Below are 27,165 nucleotides of genomic sequence, written 5' to 3'. Positions count from 1 at the left end.
CAAAGTCAGAAAAGTTGGCAACATGCAGCTTTTGTGGACTAGTAAAGGAATTCAGATACTGTACATACTCCAGAGAATCCACGGTTCCAAACCTCAGCAACTGACAGGCGAGACTGTCCTCTCCCACTTACAAAGCCCACTCACCCAATACTGAGGAAAAGCGTTTTGCACCTCCTCTTTAATTCTGAGGAAATTGGGAGTCTGTGATAACACAGACATAAATGATGGTATACCGAACCACAAGGTGGTAATTCTGATACTAAGAAGTGGTGCAAAGGCTGTTTAACACAAAAGACAAAAGCAATAGGCTAAGAACAAATAATTTTACTTTTAACACAGATTATTATAAAGTGAGTGCCTCTAATCTACTAAGATCATGAAGACAGGATTATAATTGATTCCTTATTAAAAATGTAGCACATTTTTTTTTTTTTGGTTTTTGGAGACAGGGTCTCTGGCACAGGCTGGCCTTGAACTCCCTAAGTCCCTGAAAATGACCTTGAACTTCTGGCCTTCTGGCTTCTACCTCTCCAGGGCTGAGACTGCAGGTGTGCACCCCCACATCTGGTTTGTGTGATGCTGGGGATAGAACCCAGGGCTTTGTGCAAACCCTCTACCCACTGAGCTACATCTGCAAGCCCGCAGCCCAAAGCAGTTTCAGTTCAGGTTTAAATCTGCTAGTGATCAAGGCATAGCACACTAGAAGAAAGGACAGGATAGGAGTAACTAGACGCTACACAGAGGGAGAAATCAACCATTTCCTCATCCAGGGGGCCTGAGTGTGGTCCACACCGGTGCTACAGCCGCTTGCCTCGCTGACACTCAGGGACACAGCAAAGGAAAAGCCTGGCAATCCACGTTCCTGCAGCTTTCCAGGTGAGAGCCAGACTTCGGAAAACTGATCTCGATCTGCATTTCAGCAGAAAACCATTATCTGCACAGCCTGACTTGACTGAGTAATCACCCACAGCTTTGACCCCTCTACTTATTTTAAATTCAGTAAATGAAACAAAAATCTATAAAATCTGCTTTTATACCAATGACAAAGTAAATGGAAAAGAAATGTACTGTTGAAAATTGACCCTGATGCTGCTCCCAACTTGTCCTGAGCTTTTATTCCAAGAGATACTTTCTGTAAAAGACACAGTTAAAAAAAAAACCAAACTGTGTATTCATTTCACATTTTGAATATTTTTATTGCATTTAAAATAATATCACCTTAAAAACAAAAGGAATTCTAGACGTCACTCTACAGATGACATCTGTTTTCCTCTATCGGTGTTCTCATTTCACATACAGATCCTCAAAAAAAACCACAGAAACTGATATGTTAATATCTTAAGCTAATTTTTGTCAAAGGTAGAATTACCTAGGCTTAAATGGAATCTAAATAAAGCATATATACTTTAAATACTAAAAAATATTCCTTTACAAATTCACTTAAAATGAATGTATATAATTTCTGTGTCTAGCCAAATTAATACATATGCATGAATAGTACATGTGTGTATGTGTGCCTTCTATCATTAAAAACATGCACCTCCCAGAAAAGAACTTATCATGATGAAATAGGCACAGCATCCACTCCCTGAGACGCCAGCAATCAGAAACAGTAGTATGCCAACAGTGTGCGCACAGCAGATCACCAGCAGCTAATCTGGCAGGAACATCAGAAGCTGTGTGTGTTTAAATTAAGAACAATTTAGCAGCCTGGTTTCTCCAAACCCACAAAATACTAGTGTAAATCAGCATAAGTCAATCTGAATTTAGCCCACTGCTATCTTCCCTCTAAATTTAGGACTGCATTCCACTGGAGTTTCATGAGGAATTCCTTTTGAATTTACTATATTCCTTTATGCTTGGAGCCATCTGTGCAGCTATAAATGGTGAACCACATCTGGCTCCATTTTCTTTGCAAGGGCCATATACATGATTAAATCTGCATATGAGAAGAGTGTTTAAGAACTTTTTATTCATGAAAATGTTTTTGTATATACCAACAGTGGCAGTGAAGGGAAGATGACTGTCTCTGTGCCCATTGCACTGGTATGGCCTGTCACAGCCTGCAGGAGAGCTGTTGGTTGTTGGTGCCTGTGGTCACTAGCATGCCCACAGGCTGCCTTGGGTCTCAATTATACTGTTAATAACAACCCTTGATTAAAACATATGATCAAAATAAAAGTTAAAAATCCCCCTTTACTCTCAGATCTTTTTTCTCACAGAAAAACTTCATTGTTCCAATGTTCTAGAACATGTTCCTTATGTGAGAAATGAGGGAGCATAAGCCCCTCTCCCATGAAGAAACCCATAGGTACTGCATACAGTCAGAGCTCATGGAGAAAAGAACAGAGTCTATGGGAGGGGCAGCCATGCTCTTTCAAATTCTGAGCAGTTTCACAGTATGAAAACTTGATCTGTTTGGTTCTTGAAAGGTCACTACAACACTCAAACTCTAAATGGACTATTTTTTTTAAACAAACAGCCATTAGATAAACATCTCTCAGAAAATTAATAGCTTCAACTCACTTTCAACAGAGTCTGGGACCCAACCTGAAGATGAAAACTTGGCAGTGGATAGAGGTAGTAGCGCTTTGGGCACACAAGTGAGTGAGTGTGTGTGTGTGCGCGTGCGCACACGTGTGCATGTGCTCAGCATGAGAGGCTCAGGAAGTGTGGTGGAATCCGGATTCCAATAACCTCCCCGGGTTATATGTGCACATTGTTGCTTAAGGCCTACTGCATCCACTAGTTCCTGGCACCCAAACTACACTGAATTCAGGACTGGAACACAGCCTTACCATATTACTGCAAGAAGTTTCTCTTACTGAACAGGAAGATTTAATTGCAGAAAGTTATTCTGAATCTTAAAACTGAAAATTTCTTAAAGTTCTTATTTCTTGGCATTGTATCAAAAATGTTTAGCATATTAAAGAAGTCTCATACCAAGTACTAACACAAGGGTTTTATCTTACCACATGATTCTCTAATATGTCACATGTCAAGTAATAAACACTTTCAAAATTTCATTTTAAAAAGGGAAGATGAGAATGCAATCTGCAAATCATCTTTTTTTCTCGTGAAAACCGGCCAACTTGGAATAACAAACACATGCTCTCCCTTTTAAAGCATGTGATCATTATGACTAAGCAAACAAGTAGCATGCGTAGTTTCTGATTAACATTAACTTCAGCAGTGATGAATAAGAGTGTAGTGAGAGAGAGAAGCTGCAAGAATCTACGGTGATGGCCATGTCCACAGTTTCTTTATGCTTCTGAACACATAATAAAAAATTCCATCAGAAAATTTTGACATTCTACTTATGATTATATGTACATGTTGAATTTAGCTTAGGAGTCGTTGATTTTTTTTGTACTTTGTTTTGATGCTCACTGTAGCCATCTGCTTCCACACACCTCATATAATATTTACGTGTAAGTGGCACAATGAAGACTGTTTTCAGTGTCATGAGGAAAAAAAATGTAGTGCAAGCCCAAAACATTAAAAAAAAAAAAGCAAAACCTGCAAGCCAGATTTACACTCTTAGATTATCTTCTAATATGGAAAGATAATGTTTTATGGTGATGAAGTAAATATGAGAAAAATATGCCTTGTCAAAATTCCATTTATGTTTTATTCCCAGATAAGTCTGATGTTTTTATTCCAGGAAAGTGTGTCTAGTAAATTCCCAAGTTGGAGAGAAGTAGAAATTTAGAAGTAATGGCCAAATGGTACTTTTTGTAATTTAGACCACGTTAAATTATTTAGAGTTACAAGATGTTCAAGATAAGTATAAATCAATCAAAATCTCTGCATGTATGACAGGTACATTATTTCATGGATGCTTCCTTTTCACACACATACTTTTCAAATGCAATTAAAATCAGGGACAGTGGTGCACTGGGGAAAATAAATCAAATTTTAGAGCAGAAAGAATTAGGTTCAGTTCCACACTAACTCCCAGCAGTGCCGTGTGACTCTGCACAAGTTTGTTTATCTGGTTTCTCGGTTACCTCCTTTTTAAAAGACAAGGATACCATCGCTTTTCACAACAGGGCAATGTACTATATGTACAACATCTGAAATTTCAAACATATGATCATAAGGCATATAGATACATCAATGTAAATATACACACAATATTTTAGAGATGGAGATATAAGCCAGGAGGTTTAATAGATTTTTTTTAAGGCCAAGCTAATTAGAAAGGGACTGGAACAAAATGGTCTAGAAGGAAGTTTTATGCAATTCCACATAAAGATGTTTAGCTAGGCTACTCCTGTTAGAGGGCCCTGAATATTTAACTGGTAGCCTACTGTTGCTAACCCCTAACTGAGAGGGAAAAAAAGGTAAAAAGCATTACAATAATAACTAATACAGACTTCAGTCATGTTTACAAGTAACCAAAATAAAATTCCCCACATACTCTGTCGTAACTAAAAATTCAAAATTTAAAATGTATATTAATCTGCAAAACATTCAGTCAAAAGGGTAAAGATATATTTAAAGCACAGATACTATTTTGTTAGGTTTCAGTATATGACCCAACATGAAGCAGAGGTTGAATATCAGATAAAGCATATTTAAACAGCTAACTCAGCTTCCACGTCATCCCACATTTGTCATTCCACATAGTGAAAAGACAGCAACAACTCCACAGACATATATAAGATAGACAGATCAGAATCATTTAACAAGACTCAGCCATGGAGTAGAATTTTGTTTTAAATATTAGCAGAAGGGGTTATTTTCTAAAAGACTGTAATTATGAAACATTAAGGAATGAAAGTGAAGTAGCTCTTCAAAATTCATCCTGAGCTGAGGCTGAGGTGCCTGAGTTTCTCTTTATAAGGAACATAGATATTGCTGGAGAACCCTTCCCCAACCACGTTCACTCTGCTAAGACGCTGGAAACCCAGTAGAGACTTAAGCAAGCTCCAGGAACCTCTCAGGCCTCCTGACTCTAACACTCTTCAAGAGCATATGGTATCTGTTGAAGGTACTCCAGCCTTGTTCTACCCCCTTGTCTGAGCATGTAGAATTCTACATTCCACAGTGTTCCAAGGAATTGATAGGAATGGATGCAGCCATCCCGCACGGCATCTACTGGCTTGTAGGTTGTGTTCAACAAGTGACAGTGCTTGTTACTAGCAGCAAAACAACCTGATTCTTCACATGATGATATACTATAGCTCAGTTAAGAACCAGCTACCAGTGCCTTTAAAAAGTTTACTTTTCTTTTGCAAAGTAAGTACATGTCTTTCCATGGCCTGTTGCTAGCTTTTAAATCAATATTAGATATTGTGACAATAAATGCTTTGATTAAAGAGAGCTCAAAGAGAATGAAACACATAGAATTGTGATTTACCTGTTATAAAGTTTATCATAGTTTTCCTTTAAAAGTTCTCGCTCCTTTTCTAAATCATTAATTCTATCCTGCAGCTAAAATGAAAATAAAATTACAAAGAGTTTCCATGGTTCAGAGTTAACACACTAGTCTCTGAAAATAAAGTTATACAATAAGTAATTATCATATCAAACCACACGATAAGAAAACCAGGAGGGGGCAGCCACTCGTTCAGTCTGGATTCCTATGTTGCTGCTGCTGACTAGACCACATACGGTGCCTGCATTCAATTCAGTGTTGATTTCTTCCATGTTGTTAAATAAACATGAAATTAATATTCCTGTTTTAACTTAGTAGAAATGGATACACTACTTCATGACAACACGAGCCAGAACTCAATAAAGAACGTGTTAAGAGCTTTCTCTTGAGGTCCTGGAAACAACAGTTTTTCCTTTCTACCACGATGAATTCCATCACTGTATTCATTTTGTATTAATTTCTAATTGGTCCATAAAAAATGAGTATTAACTGTTCTTTGAGTTCATGATTCAAATAAGTTTGTTAATCACTATTTAAAGACATAATTTCTCTTGTTACCTGGAATTTATAAATGGTAGCTCATCATAAGAATAAAGCATATTTCTTATTTTATTCTAATGAATAATATTTTCAGAAATAAATATAATTATCAGGTATCATAGTTATTATATCATTATGATTTAAATGTGGATTGTTATCCTGTGGTATTTAGGGTTTTATTAGTAAATATGCTCTGTAGTCGCTCTTTTTTTCTTTTTTTGCTATTGAGTAGAGAACTTAAAAGTCATCTCTATTTTCGACATTCTCTTTTGATGCCAGGGAGAGACAGGAGGAGATTCTCCTGGTGCAGAGCAGAATGTAAACACCTATTCCATTTCTGCTCTCCTTAGGAATACGTCCAATAGACACAGAAAAACACTGTGCTGGTTGGGAGACATACGTGGCAACAGTGATAGAAGGGTACGTTTTCAAACAACTTCCCAGAAAGAAGGTATTTTACAGCACTGCTGACACAGTAGAGCCTAACACCCCTCAGGAGTACGTCATTCCTCTGATTCCATTCTTGTGTCTCCGTTCCTTAGGCCATGCGATATCACCTTACTTCTCATTTCACTCAAGGCTCGTTAATCCTAGATAAACAGTGGCTCTCAGCACATTTGCGGGTGTTTTGAAGGCTCAGCCTGCCACTCATTTTCTGTACTACCTACTCTATTCTGCTGCATTCAGAAATATCAAATATAGAGTTCAGGACTTTGACATAAATTTATTTTTGAATTGTTTCTCTTTTACTTTCCAAAACAGTTCTAGAGAAATTTTCATGCAAAAATGACTCCACTGTCCTGGAGCTCACCTCCTCTACTCTTCTCTCTGCAAACCTCGCCGACTGCAGCTGCTTCTCCAGGCTGCAGCACTTTAAGCGCTGGTCCTTAAGCTGCATATTTAGCTCATCTCCATTTGCCATCAAGGCATCATGGCTGATCCTGAGCGTTCTTTGCTTCTACAAAACAGAGAGAGAAAACACTCAAGCATTTTAAATATTTGCTCTGAATAACTAATTGCGAGTCTATCGCGGCTTTATCCTGGACGTTTACATTGCACAGTTTACTCCTCAGGTCATAAGCACTGGAGATGTAACACAGGGAAGAAGAGGCTCACACACACTGTCTCCCCTTTACTGTCCCAGGCTTTGACTTGGTGACAGTGACCAGTATATAAACTAGTTTTAGCAATTAATTTTCCCCCTTTTACTAGGGTTATAGTGGTTTGACATGCTGTCTAAAAGTGCTTCAGCATGGTCAAAAAAACACTCATCACTGACACGGAAACTGGATGATTTGCCATTAGACCAAAGTAAACAATTTTGAATGGTTAGCTTTTAATTTTAATACAAGGACATTTTTATAATTCTGCAAAAATATTTATAAATCTTTAAGTTGTAAAAAATTTATATATGAACATGATTTATATTCAATTTTACATACTTAAATAATACATTATTTTAAAAGTAAATAAAACAGGTTATTAATTATAAAAAGGCATTTTGTAGACACCATTTGATTATAACCTGAAATAGTCACCTGTGTAAGTCCTAGTGAAGGCTTTTTAGCTCACCTACAAGAAATCTAGCCTTTAAGACATATTAGGAACATTCAGATCAATTCCACTATTGCTATGTTATTGGAGCAGGCTGCCTTTAGAGCCTTTCCTTTGAGCTCCCTACTTCATTGAGGCTGTCGGCCTCCACCTCTTAAGCCTTTCCTTACACTAGTTCCCAAAAGATGTACCTGTAATGTAGCAGGCACTTGTTATTTTGTTATGTGAACAAATACACCAGGGGTCACTGTTACATGGGAATCAAGATAGTCAGAGAAGTAAGAAAACATAAAACAATTTTTCAGTTCCCCTCTTAATTCTGCAGTTTTGAAACTGCTTCTCCCACATGTACTTTAGTCCAAAGGGACCTATCTATACACTGACACAGGTAACACTCCCACTCCCAAAACAGATTCTTCTCCTACAAATCTGTGCTTCTATATGGAACATGGTTATACTTGGCACTACAGGAGGTTCCTATAGGCTGGAAGATGTCACTCAGAGTGTCTGAAAGGTATTTAACCATTTAGTTCAACAGTGAAGCAGGCACGATATGACCCTGTACTTTACATCAATGGGCAGCTTTCCTTGTCTCTGTACTTCAAAGAAAGCATGACTTAATATAAATGCTGATCATCTGGAATGCTTTGGAGTTCATTAATTGCAGAACTTCTGTTAATTACGCAATGCCAATAAGCAGTAGCTCTGTGAGGGCATATCCCTGTGTACCTACAGTCACTTGAAAACCACCCTGAGGCTGGGAAGCCTAAATAGATCAGACTGAATTGTCAAAGTTTAAAATAAATAGACTGATAGCTGATATTATGGGTACTCAAATATTTTCTGGTAATGGTGGTGACCAAAGAAACACAAAATAAGCTGAGCGGTGGTGGCTCGCCTTTAATTCCAGCACTTGAGGGGCAGAGGGTTTCTTGGAGTTTGAGGTCAGTCTGGTCTACAAGAGTTAGTTTAGGAGGCTCCAAAGCTACAGAGAAACCCTGTCTCGAAAAACAAACAAACAAAAACAAAACAAAACAAAAAGAAAAGAAAAGAAAAAAGAAAGAAAAAGAAATAAGAGTTCACACCAAAGAAAGATTCAACAGAATGTAATTATTGACCTGCTCGCTACTCTGGTCTTTGCTGCACACATGTGAAAGTGAATGTGCACGCAGGCCCTGAGACATCTTCAGTACTGCAGGCCATTATGTGAGCTCAGGAAAAAGGAGATGAAAAGAACGTTCAGGGCATGAGGGGATTTATGGCAGATGCACTTGGTAAAATGACTTAGCTATTTATAAAAAGCCTAAGTAGGTAGGTAGTAACTGTTAAGAACAATATGCAAAGAGAAATTATACACATTTAAGAAAGCACATATTAAAATAAAGATTTAGTGTTATGACCATTATTAAAAGTACAATTTGAATACTATTTTTGAATCCTTCTCATCTGTGAATAAAATAAATAATCACAGTACCTCTTGAAGCTGAATAAATTTTCCTTCTATGACTGAAAGAGCATTGCTTTTCTCCACCAGTTGTTTATGGAGTTTAATCAGCTCTACATTGTCTCGAATATTTGACCTTCAGAGTTGTGTTTAAGAAAAAGAAAAAAACGAATACAAGTTAAAAGGAAACCAACAACAACAATAACACAAACACATACCTATGGTTGATTTACTTGTGTATAAATAAGTCGTCTAAAATTTTATATTATTATGTTATGGTAGATGATTAAAACCAGTCAATATCCATTCTGGAAGGTGTATAAACAGGCCCTCTGAATCTGAAAGGAGTTCCAAACTTGATGGCAATGTTAGCTTCATCAAGCTGACAGTATAGAATGACAGCTATTTTAGGATGGTCTGAAAAACTGGATAAAACCATCAGTTTTCAGCCAGCATTGTCTCCCAGCAAACTCTACGCTTCCAAAACGGACTCCACGCTAGGTTCCTTATGTGCAGAAGAGGCAGCACCGTCATTCATCTCCACACACACGGTATCACAAGATTATCATTTAGTAGAGTTTCCTCTTGGAGTTTCAACTTTTCAAAAATATTTCCAAAAAAAGTGACTTAGCATTTTCTACTAATAATGCCCAAAGCTGGCGTTTAAATACGTTGCAGATGTGCCTTTAGCTGTAAGAGATTATTTGATGTCCACAGGGTATATAGAAACCTTATATGCTGCAATACTATTTTGTATTTTTCCTACTGAGATTAAAGCAAATGTAGAATTTAACAGGAAGATCTTGTTAAAGGTTAATCATAGATCTAAATGAATACCTGTTCTCAAAACGCATTTACTTTCCTGACAGAAAAAAGTTCCCTTAATTTAATGCCTCATTTAAACTTTTTTTAAAAAATTGTGAAGCCTTGATTTTAAGGCTTCACTTTAAAAAATATAAAGGTAAAAAAATTTAAATTCAGAAAATTATTTCAGCATTTAAACTAAGTAATTTGACTTCTAAGGCTTACCTAGTATCCACATATTGGAAACATTGTCACAAGGCCCAATGGAACCAGCAAATGCACTACAAAGCTCACACATCTGTAAACCAGCTGAGGACTTGAAATACTCAGTTTTCCTCTTTGATATTTGAAAGTTCATTGTATTTTGGCATTGCACAGTTAGTTGTCCTCACACAGAAGATAAACAAGTTCAAGAGCTTGGATCTTTCCCAGGGCACAGTCTTAACACAATGTTAAAATAATTATGTGTCTCAAACAAGTTATCTAGCAGCTCTGAGCACAGATTCAACAGTGTGCTTATTGCTATTTTCCTTGTTCTTACATTTTTTTACTAAAATGCAATATGAAGAAAAATATATTTTAAATAAATAAAGAAAATATTCAAATTTGTTTTTATTCAAAAAATGAAAAAACATTTGAAATCTAAATACAATTTACTTATTTTCCCCAGAGTTACTTGGTTTAACCACTCAATAATGTGCAGCATCTACTGATACTGGACAGAAAGGGACTCAAAAATATACTCAAAAATATAAATTCTTTGTTATATTTTCTATTGTCTTAATTTTTTCTTAAAAATAATTTAAGCAACAATCTTGTATTATGGGAATTTGGCTGTTAGTATGCCTGTGCACCAGGTGTGTGCCTGGTGCCCTCAGAGGGAAGGAGGCGCCACACATCCTGGGACTGGAGTCACAGATGGTTATGAGTTGCAGTATAGGTCCCGGAACTGGAAGCCAGGTCCTCTGGAAGAATGGCCAATGTTCTTAACTGCTGAGCCATCTCTAGACCCCTTATCAGTTTTTTGCTCTTTTTACTGGGGAAGGGAAGGTGCTAAGGATCAAATCTAAATTTTGTTATAAAACAAAATTTCCAAGAAAAATCAATTATATTTTAAAATTAACTGTAGTTTAATATTAATGACAAACAATTAAATCTCAACAATCAGTTCAGTCATACAGCTTCACAAAATTTGACGCTGAATTTTCTTTGTATTGCAAAGGAGAGCAAGTGCTTTAAATACTGTAGTATTCTGGCTGAAAGAGTTCTACGGAGCATTGCCCTGAATGCTATGGGGATATGGACTCCAACATACTGAGAAGAAAAGAGGCAGAGTGTTTTATACCAATGACGCCCAACACTGGACATGAACACAACTGTATTTGCTATCAAGAATAATACTATGGCATGTTAAGTACAAAATCACTTTACCACGGAGCGCAGCTATTCTAGACTATGCAAAACCTCAATCCCACGTGAGGGTTTGGCAGGTAGTAGGTATTCTGATTACTATGACTATATATTTTCTGATGCCAATAATCTGAAGATATTAATTTGTCACAAGTGCTGGTCAGAGATATAAAGTACACCCACATTAAAATTATCACCATGATATCTGTTGCATGGTGTTCATGATGTACAACCAAACCACCTTAGACTTGATAAACAAGTCAACATTTTTACATAGATGAACTCTGGGGAAAGAGTAAGAGTGGAGTGACAGGAAAGAGATGTCACAAAAGGCCCCTAAGGATGTTAGAAGTGATAGGGAACAACTGACATCACTAAGCAGCCAGTCCTAGACCCATATGTCTGTGAACAAAGCCTAGTTAGCTTCCTTTGAGGAAGAGATGTAGGAGCAATGTACCAGCAATGTTCCCCGAGGCCTCTACACAGTACACTGCCCTTTACATAGACAGGACCAAGTCTTCAGGATGGTGCTGTTCTCATGGAATGAACTATGCACAATGCAACATTCAGACGGACTCTAACAGCTGGGCAACCATTTGTATCGGCTGCATTATGCATAGTAAAATAATTTGCAGACAGATATTAAGAGTTCTAATTAACGTTTTGTAAAAATCCATTTCTCAAAATTTCAACAAGGACTTTGAAAAACTGTAAACAGTTAAGTCAGAGAATGCAGTGATTTTTTTCTCTTTTTTGCTTTCTCCGTTTATAGATAATATTTTGAGTTATGATTGGATCTTCTGAAACTATGAGAAAAGTTGTTGGCTCCTCTCTAGATTAAAAACAAGCTGAAATAAATTAGACTTTATGTTGAAAAAAGTAACCCAGCTCAACAACCTGTATGCCAACTTTCTCTTGTATAATTTGAAACAGCCAAGCAATAAACTCTGAAAAAAAAATTTCGAATGGAAGCCTTGAAAACACTTGACTCCAGCTTTGCTACTGGGCGCCATAATAAATCCAGAAACTTAAAACCTCAGCTATACTGGAGAAAGAGAACTTCCAGTGGAGCTATGTAATGCACAGTCTAATACGAAGGCTTAAGAGGCAGAAATCATTGTTACAGTTGAAGTTTCATATGTTGCACTCCCTAGACACTGGCCTCCCCTCCTTAGCTGCCAGTATTGCATTCCTTGCTCCAGCGAGGATTATGAGCAGCACACTGCAGAGGATGGGGAGCGACTCCATCACACAGAAGCTGCGCTGTGAGGCTCTGGGAAGCAGTGAGGTCAGATGTTTAGGAGACAGAATGGAAAGGATCACCGTAATAGTCTTAGGCTGACTGAGTCCACGGGATAAAGTTAAAGCAATCAGAGTTAAAAACATTTAATATTCTTTCCAAACAGCAGTAGGGACTTGATTATCATATTGTTGAAAGAAATGTGGGTCACAGATAACGGGGGGGGGGGGGGAAGACAAAACGAAACAAAACACTAGCATGGATTTTTTTCTTTTTGGTCTCTGTATTTTTTCCCTTTTTAAAATACTTTATAAATAATACCAATCAAAATTTCCACTTTCTCCCCTCGTCTCACTTCCCTCCCGCCCCTCCCCCCCCTGTCCACCCTCCCCCTCCAGTCCTAAGAGAGGGCAGGGTACTCTGCCCTGTGAGAAGTCCAAGGCCCTCCTCCCTCCATCCAGGCTTAGGAAGGTATGCATCCAAATAGACTAGGATCCCAAAAAGCCAGTACATGCAGTAGAGACAAATCCCAGTGCCATTATCATTGGCTTCTCAGTCTGCCCCAATTGTCAGCCACATTCAGAGGGTCCAGTTTGATCCCATGCTCATTCAGTCCCAGTCCAGCTGGATTTGGTGAGCTCCCATTAGCTCAAGCACACTGTCTCAGTGGGTGGACTAACCCGTCGTGGTCCTGACTTCCTTGCAATGGATGTTTTAAAGCTTCTAGTAAAGAGAACAGTGACATTCCCTAAAATTGTCAAGAGTAGACATAAAGGATAATGGTTTTGTTTAAATCCACTACTTGCGATCCTAGGTACAGATGACTCCCTGATTTAAGAATGCATAAAGGAACACAAAACTATGTAAGTTTAATCTGCTAATACAGAATAGTTAGTTCTTGGTGTTGGGACAAAGAACAAGTCACAACTCCAGCACTTTCTTATTGTCACCATCCAGAGGAATGGAGGGACAGATCTGACAGACTTCCCGTATGCATGTACTCTGATGTGAGGAGAAGGGGTAGTCCTCAGAACTGGCTTGGGGCAAGAGTAACCTAAATCTTGGCTCACCTTATAGAGATGGTCATGTTCAGGATCAAGTTTAATAGATTTCAATAGAAAGTTTATTGTAACAGCCATGGGAATCTGGGACTTTTTAGCCAGTATTTCCAAAAACCCAGAGGAAAATGTACTTTTACCGGGTATTAACCTTGTAAATAAGAACTGAAGATTTTGTATTTTTTAAATTCAGTTTTACAGACTACTCCAATCCAGTGCAAAAACAGGTTAACTCACAATTATCAGAAAGAATAAATGGAATGATAGAGGTTTTGATGACAATAAAATGAAAAAATTGAAAAGTTAGGAAGAGTGTTGGGTGGGCAAATCTTCTAGCTATTTGGGAGTAAATGATTTCTTTACAGAGTAGGGAGTCACTTACCCATTTCTTTATTCATTTATTAGAAAATGAGACATTTGGACAAAGTACTTAAGAGATTGAGTCAACACTCAACTCTAGTTTTAAGAGCTAAGTTTTTCTCATCCTTTCGAGTGACCTTCTCCTTTTAAAAGAGCCCTTCCCAAACCTTCCTCCCCTGCACTGTCGTGAGTATTTCCACGAGCACTGAAAGAATGTGTTAAGTTGTTATCCAGGAAAATCTTAGACAGTACTAATAATATAAAACACACAGGGACAAAATAATACAGTTTGGGGGTATAATATTTGTCACTGGACACATTCTAAGTTATTCGAAACAACAGGGGAACCTGAAGGTATTTTAAAAATGACAGATCGTCTCCCCGCATAATAATGTTTGCATGGATATCCCAGGCCCCCATCATCCTTCCATCAGAGAACCAGATGTGCCCTCTAAATTAGGGGACTGGGCAATCAGGCAAATCCAAATTGAGGGGTATTCTGCAAACAGCTGTCACTGAACTGGAAAAGAGTAGGGACAACTCTAGAATAAGAAAACTTAAAAGACATGGCAATGAACACACCATCTTCGGTTGCATCCTAGATGAAAAAAAAATGTACTACTTAAAAAAAAGCTATAAAGGATATTAGAGCAATCAGAAAAAAACTGGATATGGATTTGGATTCAGTACTGAATGATGCTACTGTGTTATTCATTAAAGGTTCTGAATATCTGTTATATAGGAGGATGTTCCGATGCTTTCAAGTCTCCTAAGTATGCAGTGGGTGAAGTAACAAAAGCAACTCACAAATGCGAACGGGAGGAACTGAGGGAAGGGAGGAGAGGGGAAGAGGAGAGAAGGAAGGGATGAAAGGAGGGGTCAGAGGCTGGTAAAGAAGGAAACAGAAATTGGGGACAAAGGAGAGGGAAGGGAGAGAGAGGGAAGAGAGAAAGAGGAGGGGACAGCATGAGAAGGGTTTATGGAGTAGCAAACTGCAGAACAGGCTCTGGTACTGTACTCAGATAAGTTAAAGGCAGAAGGCATGCAGTGCTCACCGACTGCTCTGCCGTTCGGGAGTTCACTGTTTTACCAAGTAAATGCTGGGAGAGAATTTAGAGTGCTAGGAAGTAATCCTGTTCCTGCAAAAGGGAAGAGAAAGGCCCAAAGGCCAAGCTGTTTCTTATAATGCACGGCTGCAAAGAACCTCTTAGTTCAGAATTTGACAGTCTGCCGTCTGCCAAAGGGAACACAGCAAGTCAGAGAGTCTGAAACATATAGAGGTCACATTTCCTCCCTTGGGACATAATGGCACTTACATGATTTTTAATTAAGAAAATAAAAAGTGCCCTAATATTTATCTTTAAAGAAAGTACAAACTAGTTACACATTTGCTAAGGGTATAACTATTTTTGGAGTTGAAAAAGTAAATAAAAGGTGAAACTGTTCTGATTTCAGTGCTCACATACATGTGCCCACTGGTTACTGCTTTGCATTTAGTCTAAGACAGACTTTTTAATAAGCAGAAAATGTGCAGTTTTATATTGTTTAAATTTTAATATGGATTTTTGTTCAAAACAACAGACATTTAGGCTACTTGTAAATGATACAAGATTTTTTTGCTAATGAGGCATTATGTAGAACATATGCAAAAATCACAACTCAGTCTTCCAAAATAGACCACAACAACAGGAAAAAACATGACTTTAATAAAAAAGAGCAGCACTGGGATTTTACTTCAAAGCAATTAAGGGCTTTGGATAACCAAAAGTTTATGTCAAGCTGATGGCAAACCAAACTGGTCTATTAAACACATACTACGGAGAGTTTCTGTGCTGCTCTACGAAAGGCTCCTTGCTGCCACTCTGCAGATTACAGCTATGTTAGGTTCATGCCTGAGAACAAGGGGTCCAACATCCAGATCAGACTTCTAGGATTTCAGTCTGAAACAATGTACCAGTGGAAGAGGAGTTCAAATATGTTTTCCATTTTGTTATTTCTCTCTACAGTAAATTACATCAAGTTTTACATTTTTCCCCTAAGTTTTTCAATAATTTTCCATTAGCCTCAAAACATTGCTGTTAAACATAAAATTTTAAGCTACAAGTAAACATAATTGCTAAAATGTCTTGAAGGTCTTTATTTCTTTAGTTTCAAAAACTGTATTCAAGAAACAACGTGCTGTTCAACAGACGTATCTTTGCTTCTAAGCAGATAATGTGGATTTTAGTTTTATAAAATCATTGGGGTAAAGTACTAACTAGCTTATTTCTTTGGCTTCTGTAGAAATTTTCCTTTGCTCATCATACAATTTCGTTTCTACTTCTAATAGCTGATGTGGTAAAAAGAGACTGCTTCTTCTTATGTGGGTCATCTGGCCCCCGTGGAAGGCCGTGGTTTAGACTTCAAGGTAAACACTGTCTTTTCTTGAAAGCATGTGGTCCTGCCTGCACCCTCCTTCTGCTCTGCTGTGTCCTAGGGTTGGAGGACCTGTGGTGCCCCTCTTCAGTCACCAAAAGTATAGCTCTAAAATGACCACACTCCTCTGGAATAGGAACAGTTAACACAGTCTGTCTTATTGTCCGGCACCTTGAGGAATGTAATAGGAAAAGTAGTCCCTGATAACCTTCGCCTAATGGCTGAGCAAAACTGACAGTGACATGTCCCAAGCCTGAACCTGCCCCGAGTAAAAGTGTGTATATTGGGGTTGGTGTGTGTGTGAATGTGTAGAACAGAGAGGCCCATGTTTGGCATCTTACTCAACTGTATTCTATCTTAATTTTTGAGACAAGGTTTCTCACTGAACCTGCTATGTCCCAGGGATTCTCTGTCTCTGCCTTCTCAGTTCCAGGATCAAAGGCTGCCATGTCTGGCTTTTACGTGGGTACTTGGGATCTAGCCCCTGATCCTCAAGCTTGCATGGTGTTCACTGTTACTGACTGAGTCATGCTCCTAGCCCCACATTGCATTTTCTATCCAGGTAATATCAAGTATAGATGCTGGTAATAATACTAAGAAAGCACTCTCAGATATGAGGTCTAAGACTCTGGCCCTGTCCTTCATGAGGAGCCAGCCCTGTTTCCTAAGGAGGCCCAGTCTAAAGTAGTTCTTTCTGGGGCACATGGTTAATGCCTTGTTACTAAAGGTGATGTAAAGCCAGGATTTTAATTATGCCCCTAGCTTACCCATAATTCTCAAAAATATTCATCTTTCTTAGACCATGTTAAAAGAATACTATATAATTTTACTTGACATTAGGATCATCTTATTTAATATAGTTTTACATATTACAGTTTTAATATAATTATAAATCATACTAATCTTTTAAATCTAAGACTTTTCATATATATATTTTTAGTATGTTTAGACAAACAAGGAAAAAAAAACCAAGGTGGGGCTAGAGAAATGGACCAGTGACGAAGAGCACTGGCTGCTCCTCAGGGGACTTAGGTTTGATTCACAGCGCTATTACAGCAGCTGTCAATCACCTGTGGCTCCAGTTCCTGGGGAGCCCTCACCTTCTTCTGGCCTCTAAGGACACCAGGCACACATATGATATACAGACATATATTCAGGCAAAAATCCATACATATAAATTAAAATTAAAATCTTCCTTTAAAACCACAACCTAAGTCTACTGTTCCATGTATTTCCTTAGATCCTTCATCATGCAGGACTAGCTTGTGAAGACAGGATTAGAGCTGGTGAAAGGGCTCAGTGGGGAAGGCATGTGCTGCCCTGCTGCCTGGGGACCTGAGCTCAATTCCTAGGGACTCTTGTAAGTTGTTCTTGGATTTCCACATGGATGCCTGTACACATACATGAGTGTGCACACACAAAATAAGTAAAAGTAATGAAAAACCCTGTTTTTTCTATTTCTTATTTTTAAAAAAGCGATACCTAACACTCTATCTGAAATTAAAGTTAGAAAACTTACTGGGTTTTTTATACAATTTGTTACCCTGTGTCTTTTTATAGGTGAGTTGAGTCCATTTATATAAAGGGATATTAATGACCAGTGATTGCTAGTTCTTGTTATTTTAGTTTTCGTGGTTGGTGATGTTATTGTGTGTGTTTTCCCCTTCTTTGGGATTTGCTGCTGTGAGATCATCTATTGTCGGTGTTTTTGTGGATGTAGCTAACTTCTTTGGGTTGGAGTTTTCCTTCTAGTACTTTGTTTTGGGCTGGGTTTGTGGCTAGGTATTGGTTAAATCTGGTTCTGACATGTAATATCTTGTTTTGTTTGTCTATGGTGATTGAAAGTTTTGCTAGATATAGTAGTCTGGGCTGGCATCTGTGGTCTCTTAATGTCTGCATAACACTTGACCAGGACCTGTTGGCTTTCATTGTTTACACTGAGAAGTCAGGCGTAATTCCGATACATCAGTCTTTATATGTTAATTAACCTTTTTCCTTTGCAGCTCTTAATATTCTTTCTTTATTCTGTATGTTTGGTGTTTTGACTATTATGTGGCAAGGGGACTTTCTTTTTTGGTTCAGTCTATTTGATGTTCCGTAAGCTTCTTCTATCTTCATCTTCATAACTTTCTTTAGGTTAGGAAAGTTTTCTCTGTGATTTTGAATATATTTTCTGTGCTTTTGAGTTGGACTTCTCCTTCTTCTATCCCTATTATTCTTAGGTTTGTTTTTTTCATGATGTCCAATATTTCCTGGATATTTTGTGTTAAGCTTCTGTTAGATTTAATGTTTTCTTTGGCAAATGAGTCTATTTCCTCTATTGTATCTTCAGCGCTCAAGATTCCCTCTTCCACCTCTAGTATTCTGCTGTTTATGCTTGCACTTGTGGTTCCTGATTGTTTTCCCATATTTTCCATTTCCAGAATTCCTTCAATTTGTGTTTTCTTTATACAGGGTTTTTTTTAAAAAGAGGAACTTTCCCAGTATGTCACACAGTTCACAACGGGGAAATAGAAGTCACTAAGTCTGATTTTAACAAATCATGGGATATGTGAAAAGAGCAAAAGCGATACCACTACCACACGCAATTTTATTTGGGGTCCACTAAAATGAACAGTAGAAAGGTATCTTTAGACAAGTCTGAATATAAACTGGCTGTTAGATGCTATCAATAAATGACTATTAATTTTGTTGGGCATAGAGATTCATTCTCAACTATTTATGAGTGACAGTGTGGATAGGACTAGCTAATTGAAGGAAACAGAAGAGTAAGTTTAAATGAAGTAAGATTGATAAGCTATTAACAGCTGTTGAAGTGGAGTTTTGTATATATGAGGGTCCCATAAGCTACTATCTGCAGTTTCATCAAAAGAAGAGAAAAGGTTGTAAAAAGAAGGTAACTGAAGAGAGTCTGTGGAGAAAAGAAGTCTTGTTCAAAGCACCATGTCAACACACAAATGAACAATTTGATCAGAACCAAACACTGAGAGAGAACAAAAATATCATTTTATAAAACACCAAAATACATTGGTCCCAAGGAAACTATTGCCAAGGTGGACCATAAACCACAACAATCATAAGATTTCCTTATAAACTGAGTACAAGGAGACATGACATCTTTTTGTGGTTACACGCTGCTAAGCATTGTGGAACTACAGGCTGAGCAAACCCTTAAGACTTGACTTAAACATACGGTATGAGAGTGCAGCTTGTTACCCATGCTTCTCTGAGCAGTGTGATCCAATGATGTAAACTTCTGAGGTCTTGACAAGTGGGGTGAACAGAGACAGATGAGAGTGGCAGCCAGCCATAGGATGGTTAGGGAAAACTTCCCCTTCTTCACAGGAATACTTGATACAGTTAGTAGGGCTACAGCATTTCTACCCAAAGAATATCAAGTAGAAATAGGGTTTATAGAAATAGCTTACATGGATTTATCATCCTTTGGTTCATGTTAAATTATTTAAAATTAATTTGGAGCATATCAAAGTGATATTTCAGTCTTAACATACCTTTGATCTGTAGCTTGCTGTTCTCGAAGCTGAAGAAGAGACAACTCAATTTCATTTTCCTTTCTTCTCAACTGAGTTTTCAGGACCTCTGCTAAGTGCTCTAATTCTTCTATCTGGCCTCTTTGTGACTGAATAACATTTTCTCTGCAATAAAGAATCTTGATAAGAATTCGCAGTTTGAGGAGAAATTTGTAATATTTAAAGTCAGGGCAAAGATAGCTCTTTATTATAATATAGGGCAAGCAAAAGTTAATAAAGTGGCTTCTGCATATAGTGAAGTAACAGCAGATTCAATGTGATGACTTGGACTTATATCTGGGACAATTTAAGAGATGGCCTTTTAGAAGATACTGTTCTAGGCAACAGACTGGACTGTGGTTGAATTCAGTTAAGGATGTACTGATCACCTACTGGATACTCTACAACATAATTATATGTCCTGCTCTTTAACATGCACAGCGGCCGTATCACCCAATTAACACTTCAGAGAGTGAGCATGAAATGTGCCAAACATATTATGGTCTCCAGCATGCATTTACTTCTTCCTTGTCTGACAGCGTCCCAGTGCGGTGAGTCCTGGGAAACTGCCACAAGCCCTGGCTTTTCACTTGACTATCTAAGAATGAGAAAATATTTAGCCTTTTATTTCCTCACAAGTTGATAACTAGTGTGATTGGTATTTAAAACATTCAAAAGAAAACATTTCAAATCTGTATCATTTTATTCTTTAGCAATGTTCTAAGGTTGATAGTCTTAGTGTAACGCTTTCTTTTCTTAGTCAGTGTTCTGATGATCCGGTAAGGGCCTAACGTCATTTGTACAGCTCAGACACTGACAGCACCAGATGAACAGAAAAAAGATGAACGAGGGAGAAGCAACTCTTTTGAAACCATGACATGATGAAGAATGCACGTCTCACGGAACCACAGGAAAGCAAGAGCTGCCATCCATGTGTATCACATACTCTAGACTTTCAAGCACTTCTTCATTCCTCTCCGTGTCTCCCTCCCCACAAAAGGGCTGAGTCAGGATCTGAGAAAGGCCTGTGAGTTGATGGGAAGGAGAATGTCTCTAAAGCAGAGACTACTCCAAGTGACTGGGCTCTCAGGCCATTGCTTTGGTGGTAAATTGAACATACACCCTGCCATCAGTACAGCTAGATAAACTATCCACTGAGAACATGTTATATAATACCTCTTACTACTCCACAGAACTAGCTGTATTTTAGTAAAGCAAATTATTTATATATACTCCGCTTTTGTTTACAATAAAGGAAAAAGAGGGATCAAAATAAGACATAATCAATATACAAAGTTCTAAAATGACCACGAAAAAGAATACATACAAATTTCTTATTTCTCCTCTGGCTTCTTCAAGTAAATTATTGCCATATTTTGTGAGCGTTGGTTGTGCAGTTTCTGCTTCATCTATATTTTGGAATCTTACACCTAAAAATAAAGTAGTAAACTATTATGGAAAGAAAGTTAAGAAAGACAGATCATTGATTTGCTAAAGGTATATTTATAATAAACACTAGGCTACATATGTTCTTAGAATGGAGCAACAGAAGTGCAAGCTAAGGGGGCATTAGCCCTCAGCCACCAGCAGGTAGTATGCAAAACAGTAATGTATTGCCCGCTGAACAATCTTGCTAAAGAAACCATCTAGAAATAAGTCCAGACATTTTGTCATTTAGAACTCTTATTCTAATTTCTGAAAGAACCACCATTTTTAATTCAGAGATTTATAATAAAAACTGAAGTATGAAGGGAAAAATTTGACCTATAGTAAAACCAAATATTACTGTTCTACTAAAAGAATGTAGCAATAAAGTGATTCCTATTGACATTCTGTGACACTTATAGATCAGTGCCTTGCTCAGTCACCGTCAGAGAAGCTTCCTCCTGCAACAGAAGGAAACAGATGCAGAGAGCCACAGTCAGAGAGCGAGAGACCCTGGGACACTCAATGCATGTAACACAGCACATGTTTGGAGGTTGGAGGACAACTAACATGGCAGTTATCTCTTCCACTGTCTGTGTCCTGGTGACTGATCTCAGGTCGCCAGCTTGGGGCAAGCACCATCTCATTAGTCCCCGTTTAGTGGTTTTGATAATGATCTTTTATATTTAATCATAAACATCCTTTGATCTTGTATCCTTAATTTATGTCATCTTTTTCAATCTCAATAAGAAAATTCATATTTAAAAAAGGTGGTTTGAGAATGAATCACCAACAAGAGCTCTTAAAGCAGCATCCTACAGTATTTTTCAAGTAGAAAGTTGCATGTGCTATGTATGGTGGCACACACGTACAGTCTCAGAGAGTTGGGAGTTTGAGGCAGGCTGACTGTTTGAGCTAGCCTAGGCAATAGAAGGAAACATTCATCTTAAAGGGAAAAAAGTATATGAAGTTTGGCGTGGACAGTTCATTTGTTAAGAGTCAGACATACTTTTAATTATATGTGTCACTTTCTATTTCCAGAAGCATAAGAGTGAAGTGCAGACTTTAAGTAGAGACTAGTCTAAGATCTAAAGACATAAAAACAAATTCTCTTTGGATAAGTTTTAACCTTTTCAAAATGAGAAATTCCATTATTTTTCAGTTGACAGATGGAGATGGACATCATTCACTCTTTCTGACATGCTGCCATAGCCTACTCTGCAGCACAGGAAACATCTGCCTGAGACATACAGACTTCACCGTGCTACAACTGGCCAGTTAGACACATGGGCTACAATACTAAATCTTAAGCTTTCCATACACAATCATGGGGAAATTCAAAATTAGCAGGGAAGTTAAAAGACTAAATTTAAAATATACTGAGTTGGTCACATGATGATTTGGTTATTAATTAATAACTTTGGTCATTATTTCTAACTAATGGTTATTACATACATTCTCTTTTCAGTTTTGATTTGATTGTCTGGTATAGACTAGGATGGCTTCAAATTCCACATCTTCTTATCTTACGTCTTTTTTTTTTTTTCTTTTTTTGGTTTTGGTTTTTCAAGAGTAAGTTTCCCTGTGTAACAGCTGTCCTGTCTTGGAATGAGCTCTGTAGACCAGGCTGGCCTCGAGCTCACAGAGATCCACCTGCCTCTGCCTCCCGAGCACTGTGGTTAAAGCTGTGGGCCACCACTATCTGGCTTGTCTTAGTGTTTTAAAGAATAATTTATCATCACTATCCTCGTCTTCATCATCATTTGTATGTGAAATGCCAGTTTTTGTCTGTGTACCACGTGCATCGTGGTGCCCTCATAGGCCAGAGTATAGAATCAGATGCCCTAGAACAAGAGCTATAGACATTTGTGAGCTGTTATATGGATGCTGGGAATTGAACCTGGGTCCTCTAGAAGATCAGTAAGTGCTCTTAGCCACTGAGCCATCTCTCCAGCTACTTGCTGCAGTCTTCTGAGTACTAGGTGTTGGATCACAAGCTGATACCATGCTTGGCCACTAATGACTGTATTTTACAAACATACACACTTTACAAAAGTTTTCTTTCGGTGGTTCTTCACAGTAAGAACTGTGTCTACATAATGTCAATCACACTTGAGTTAGTGCTCACCACCATATATTCCAAGGTGTAAACAAAGAATGAAGTCCTTCCCACAGCAGTTTCAGGGTAGATGCCTCTTAGGGCCAGAGGAGTCTGGGCTTGTCACTTAGTCCTCTCTCAAGCCAAGACAGTCCTAAAACTTGGGCCCACGTCCCAGTCTTCAAGGCAGCCTTGAAGGGTGTACTGCACATTGAAGATTAACTTTGCAAACGACACCTCAGGTTTACTCACACAACATGATTAAGTATTCATCAACATTGACCACAGCGTGTGATTTGTGTGTCCCAGACTCTACAAATACAGAAGCAGTTCTAAATCACAAAGAGAATATAGATATAAGGAGATATTTAAGTTTATAAGTTTTTAAAAACTGATGTTCCATGGATCAGTTTTAAAACAAATATTTTTAATAGAGGAGGGTAAGCTGATACCTTTGATTTGGACAGTAATTTAACACAAGTGGCTTGCTATGTCAATGTAAAGCTTGGGCATTACTTTTATGTAGCATGAAAGGCCTGGCAGTCCTTCCGTATCATCTCATGCACTTGCATTTCTAGATGACAACACTAAGGTTCAGAGAGGACACGGCACTTTAAGAGAATGTCCCTCAGTGAGGAGCTCCACTTTCCTTCCTCTTACCTAATCCGGCATTATTATCACTCCATTTTATAGATGAAGAAAACAAGGCTGAGAGGTCAAGGGCTGACTTCCACATAAAATAACAATTCACGGCAGAGCGTGTTCGCTGTGCTCACTTTGATTATACCCAGCGGCTAGCGCAATCTCACACAGCTGGCAGCAGCTGAGCCCTTTCATCCTGCATCTGCCTCCTGTCCGTGAGGAGGCCGTCCCGACTTCAAAGTTCACTATCTAGGGAAGAGACAGTGCTAACATTTTGCTTTGGAAAAGAAAACTACAACAATTTTTTCTCCTCTCCTTCTGTTCATATGGTGTTTCCCTTTCCTCAATGAATTATAACTAAAGGCTTACATCATTTTTTAATATCACAAAAGATGTTGGGTATTTCTGTGAAGCGTATTACTAATAAAAATCAATTAGAGGGACCATTTTATTTCCTTCTCTAGAAGCGTCATTTCAAAAAAGCGTCTTAAGATATTTATGCACTTTTAGTTTCATTTTAATAAGTTCATTTGGGAGTGGAAAGAATTTGGCCTTGATGCCTGAATTAGCTTGGTCTGCACAATTGCTTTGTAATACAGAGAGGAGTTACACCATTCTTTTCGGTGTGAAGAAGCTAATGGCATAATTATTTTAGAGATGACGAGTCTTTTATAACCACGAGCTCTAGTACTTTTTACATATAAAGAAAATAGCAAATCAATAGGGACAGCCTGCCCTAGTTCACTAGCTTGTAGGTCCAAGAACTCACATTCAACTCAGCCTCAAGTGCTCTTAGTTTCATACATGCCTACTAGAATGTTTTGTTATTGTTTAACTAAATAAATTAGAGTGACCTAGGGATTCCTGAACAAAACTGACTTTGTTACAGGATTATGATCTTGCAAAAAGCAAGCCTCAAACGGTTTCTAGCCCCCTTTGAAGACATGTGAGGACATGAATAAGAAACAAAGCTGGAAACAGGTTTAGACTTAAGTGCAGTGTTTGGTGACTGTTTTACCTTTCCTGGGACATTCCTGTAAGCTTGTGGTTGCGCTAGCTCTCCTGCGGCCAGTGTTAATTCGAGCCTGCACACGACTGTGCGGAGATTGCCTGTGCCCCTGGCCCTGGAGCTGCTGTTTGGCTGATATTAGCCTGTTTTTGAGGACTTCATTTTGTCTTTCAAGCTCATGGACTTTCTCTTGCAGCTGCTCAATCATTTCTTCCATTTCTACATCTCGTCCCAGCCGCTGGGGGCCGCCAGCAACCCGTTCATATCTTTTCTTGTCATTAACTAGCCGTATTAACTTGGTGGCCATTCTAGGGAAATAATAAAAAGATGAAAAGGAATGTGAGAAGTCAGCATAAAATGCATTCTGTTGAAAGGGACATAATCACTGCGAAGACTCCAGTGCACAACCTCAATAATAAATTTCAGGTTTTGATGTAACTATTACTGCCTGTGAAGAATCCTTTGATGCTAATTGAAACCACTGGGCAACAATCTGCTTTATAGCACTGACAAATAGCAGTTTCCTAAGGCTTATCATTTAAGGTTAGTAAAGAGAGGACACATATTTAACCCATATGTTCCAGAAACGCAATTTTTAACGCATGACCTTATATAGGAACACTGGATGTACTTAAATGTAGTCACAGAGTGTGGATGTGGTGGGCCATGCCTACAACCCACAATGAGTTAGAACTTTTGAAAAGTGAGCTAAGATTATGCAGATTTAGGTAGGATAGTATCGTATATTTCTATAGGATTAAGACAAGGAAAAATCATAAAAGTGATAGAATTCATAGATGTACACATATAAAATCCAGTGGAAATTTCAAAATAAACCAAAACGTGACATTAAATGTTGTTAGTGCTCAACAAATGGTTGTGTTTAATTTCAGAAAATAATTACATGCAAGAAGTATCATTTTAATGATACTTAAAATTTTTTGACATAAATTGTTCTACTGACATTCCAGGAACTTATACCTTTGACTCTTTCAAGTTTTGATAAAAACTGGTCAGACAGAACAAAAGACAGAATGGGCACATGGGGGTGATGTAATATACACGCATGGAAAACATGCCTGACAGGGAATGGAAAAATCTTGGCAGGACAAGAAAGAAAAGGTGGCTTTGATGAGAGACACAAGTTCAAGACTTTACAAAATTGGTCGCACATCTTCAATAGCTGATTCTAGTTTATAGTGAATCTATTTTTATAAAGACCCAGACAGGAGATTGGAAATAAAAACACACTACATTTTTCTTTAAGTGGGGTTTGCTTTATTTTAGCATGGTTATGGACAGAAGCTTTTACTTAAGGGAACAAAAGTGAAAAAAAAAAAAAAACCCTTAATAGCTTTGGGATGTCATAGAAAAACGTCTTTCCCCTAAGCACAGTCTTCTGTAAATGCGGTAGTAATACATGTCTATCTACACTTCTGGCTACTCGGTTACAGCATGCGGCATCAGGGAGAGCTATGCATAACATAATCAGTTAGGATTGTTTTCTCTTTCCCTTGAGGCACACATCCACTAAGCATGCTTTATAAGGAATACTGAATAATAAAAACCAAGATCCAAGAGTACCACAGACATCCTGGTAAAGTAATTAGTGGATTGCTTCCTTTTCCATCTAGTACTGTGGATGATCTATCACTGGGAAACCTGACCAATTATCATCACCCAGCAAAACCACATTCTGCCTTGTCCAGTAATGAGGTTAGAGTCCTGAGCACTGCACAATGTCCTATAGTCATCCACATGAGAAGTCACTTAAATATCTGAATGCTTATTACAGGAAGATTAGCACTTAGACACATAGATTACAATAAAGAGGAAAGTAAAGATTTCATATAAAAATCAGTCATCAGAAGAATGATAAAGGGTTTTTTAATGCAAGAGAAGGATATAGAGAGTGTCTTCAAATTCTTGACATGGTTTTCAAGTAAACTTCATCAGGAAATGTAAGACTGGATGTGCTTGTTTAGTCACAGGAATGTTTTTAATATATTTAAGTTACTAATGAACTGTAAGTTATGTGGTAAGGTTTGAGTATTTACTTAAAAAGATAATTTGTAAAATCCATATTTACACAAGAGGTGACACGGACTCTCACACCTTAAGGATAAATGTAAAGACCCTCTATCCATGGATCCAGGCCAACGTCAGTGAGGTAAGGATGAGAAGGTATTTACAGCTATGGGCCTGTGTTCAGTAAGTAAGTACTCCACATTAGTAAAAAAAGTCTCAGGAGCA

General features: G+C 38.0%; 1 protein-coding gene across 4 annotated transcripts in view; it reads right to left on the bottom strand.

Moving 5' to 3' along the window:
* The window catches only part of Rpgrip1l (RPGRIP1 like), a 101,719-nt gene that overhangs the window by 67,982 nt on the left and 6,572 nt on the right, over positions 1-27,165 (bottom strand). For all 4 annotated transcript variants that reach the window (XM_057753816.1, XM_057753815.1, XM_057753818.1 and 1 more), the window contains 6 exons: positions 24,922-25,220; positions 21,066-21,168; positions 19,721-19,864; positions 8,952-9,057; positions 6,735-6,881; positions 5,366-5,439 (listed from right to left, as the gene is read on the bottom strand). In XM_057753816.1, coding sequence (XP_057609799.1) covers positions 5,366-5,439; positions 6,735-6,881; positions 8,952-9,057; positions 19,721-19,864; positions 21,066-21,168; positions 24,922-25,220 — 873 coding nt within the window. The remainder of the gene's footprint in view (positions 1-5,365; positions 5,440-6,734; positions 6,882-8,951; positions 9,058-19,720; positions 19,865-21,065; positions 21,169-24,921; positions 25,221-27,165) is intronic.

Source organism: Chionomys nivalis, chromosome 21, assembly GCF_950005125.1.
Source record: "Chionomys nivalis chromosome 21, mChiNiv1.1, whole genome shotgun sequence".
Classification (NCBI taxonomy): Eukaryota; Metazoa; Chordata; class Mammalia; order Rodentia; family Cricetidae; genus Chionomys; species Chionomys nivalis.
The sequence above is the reverse complement of the archived record's forward strand: the minus strand, read 5'-3'. Positions and strand labels throughout refer to the sequence as shown.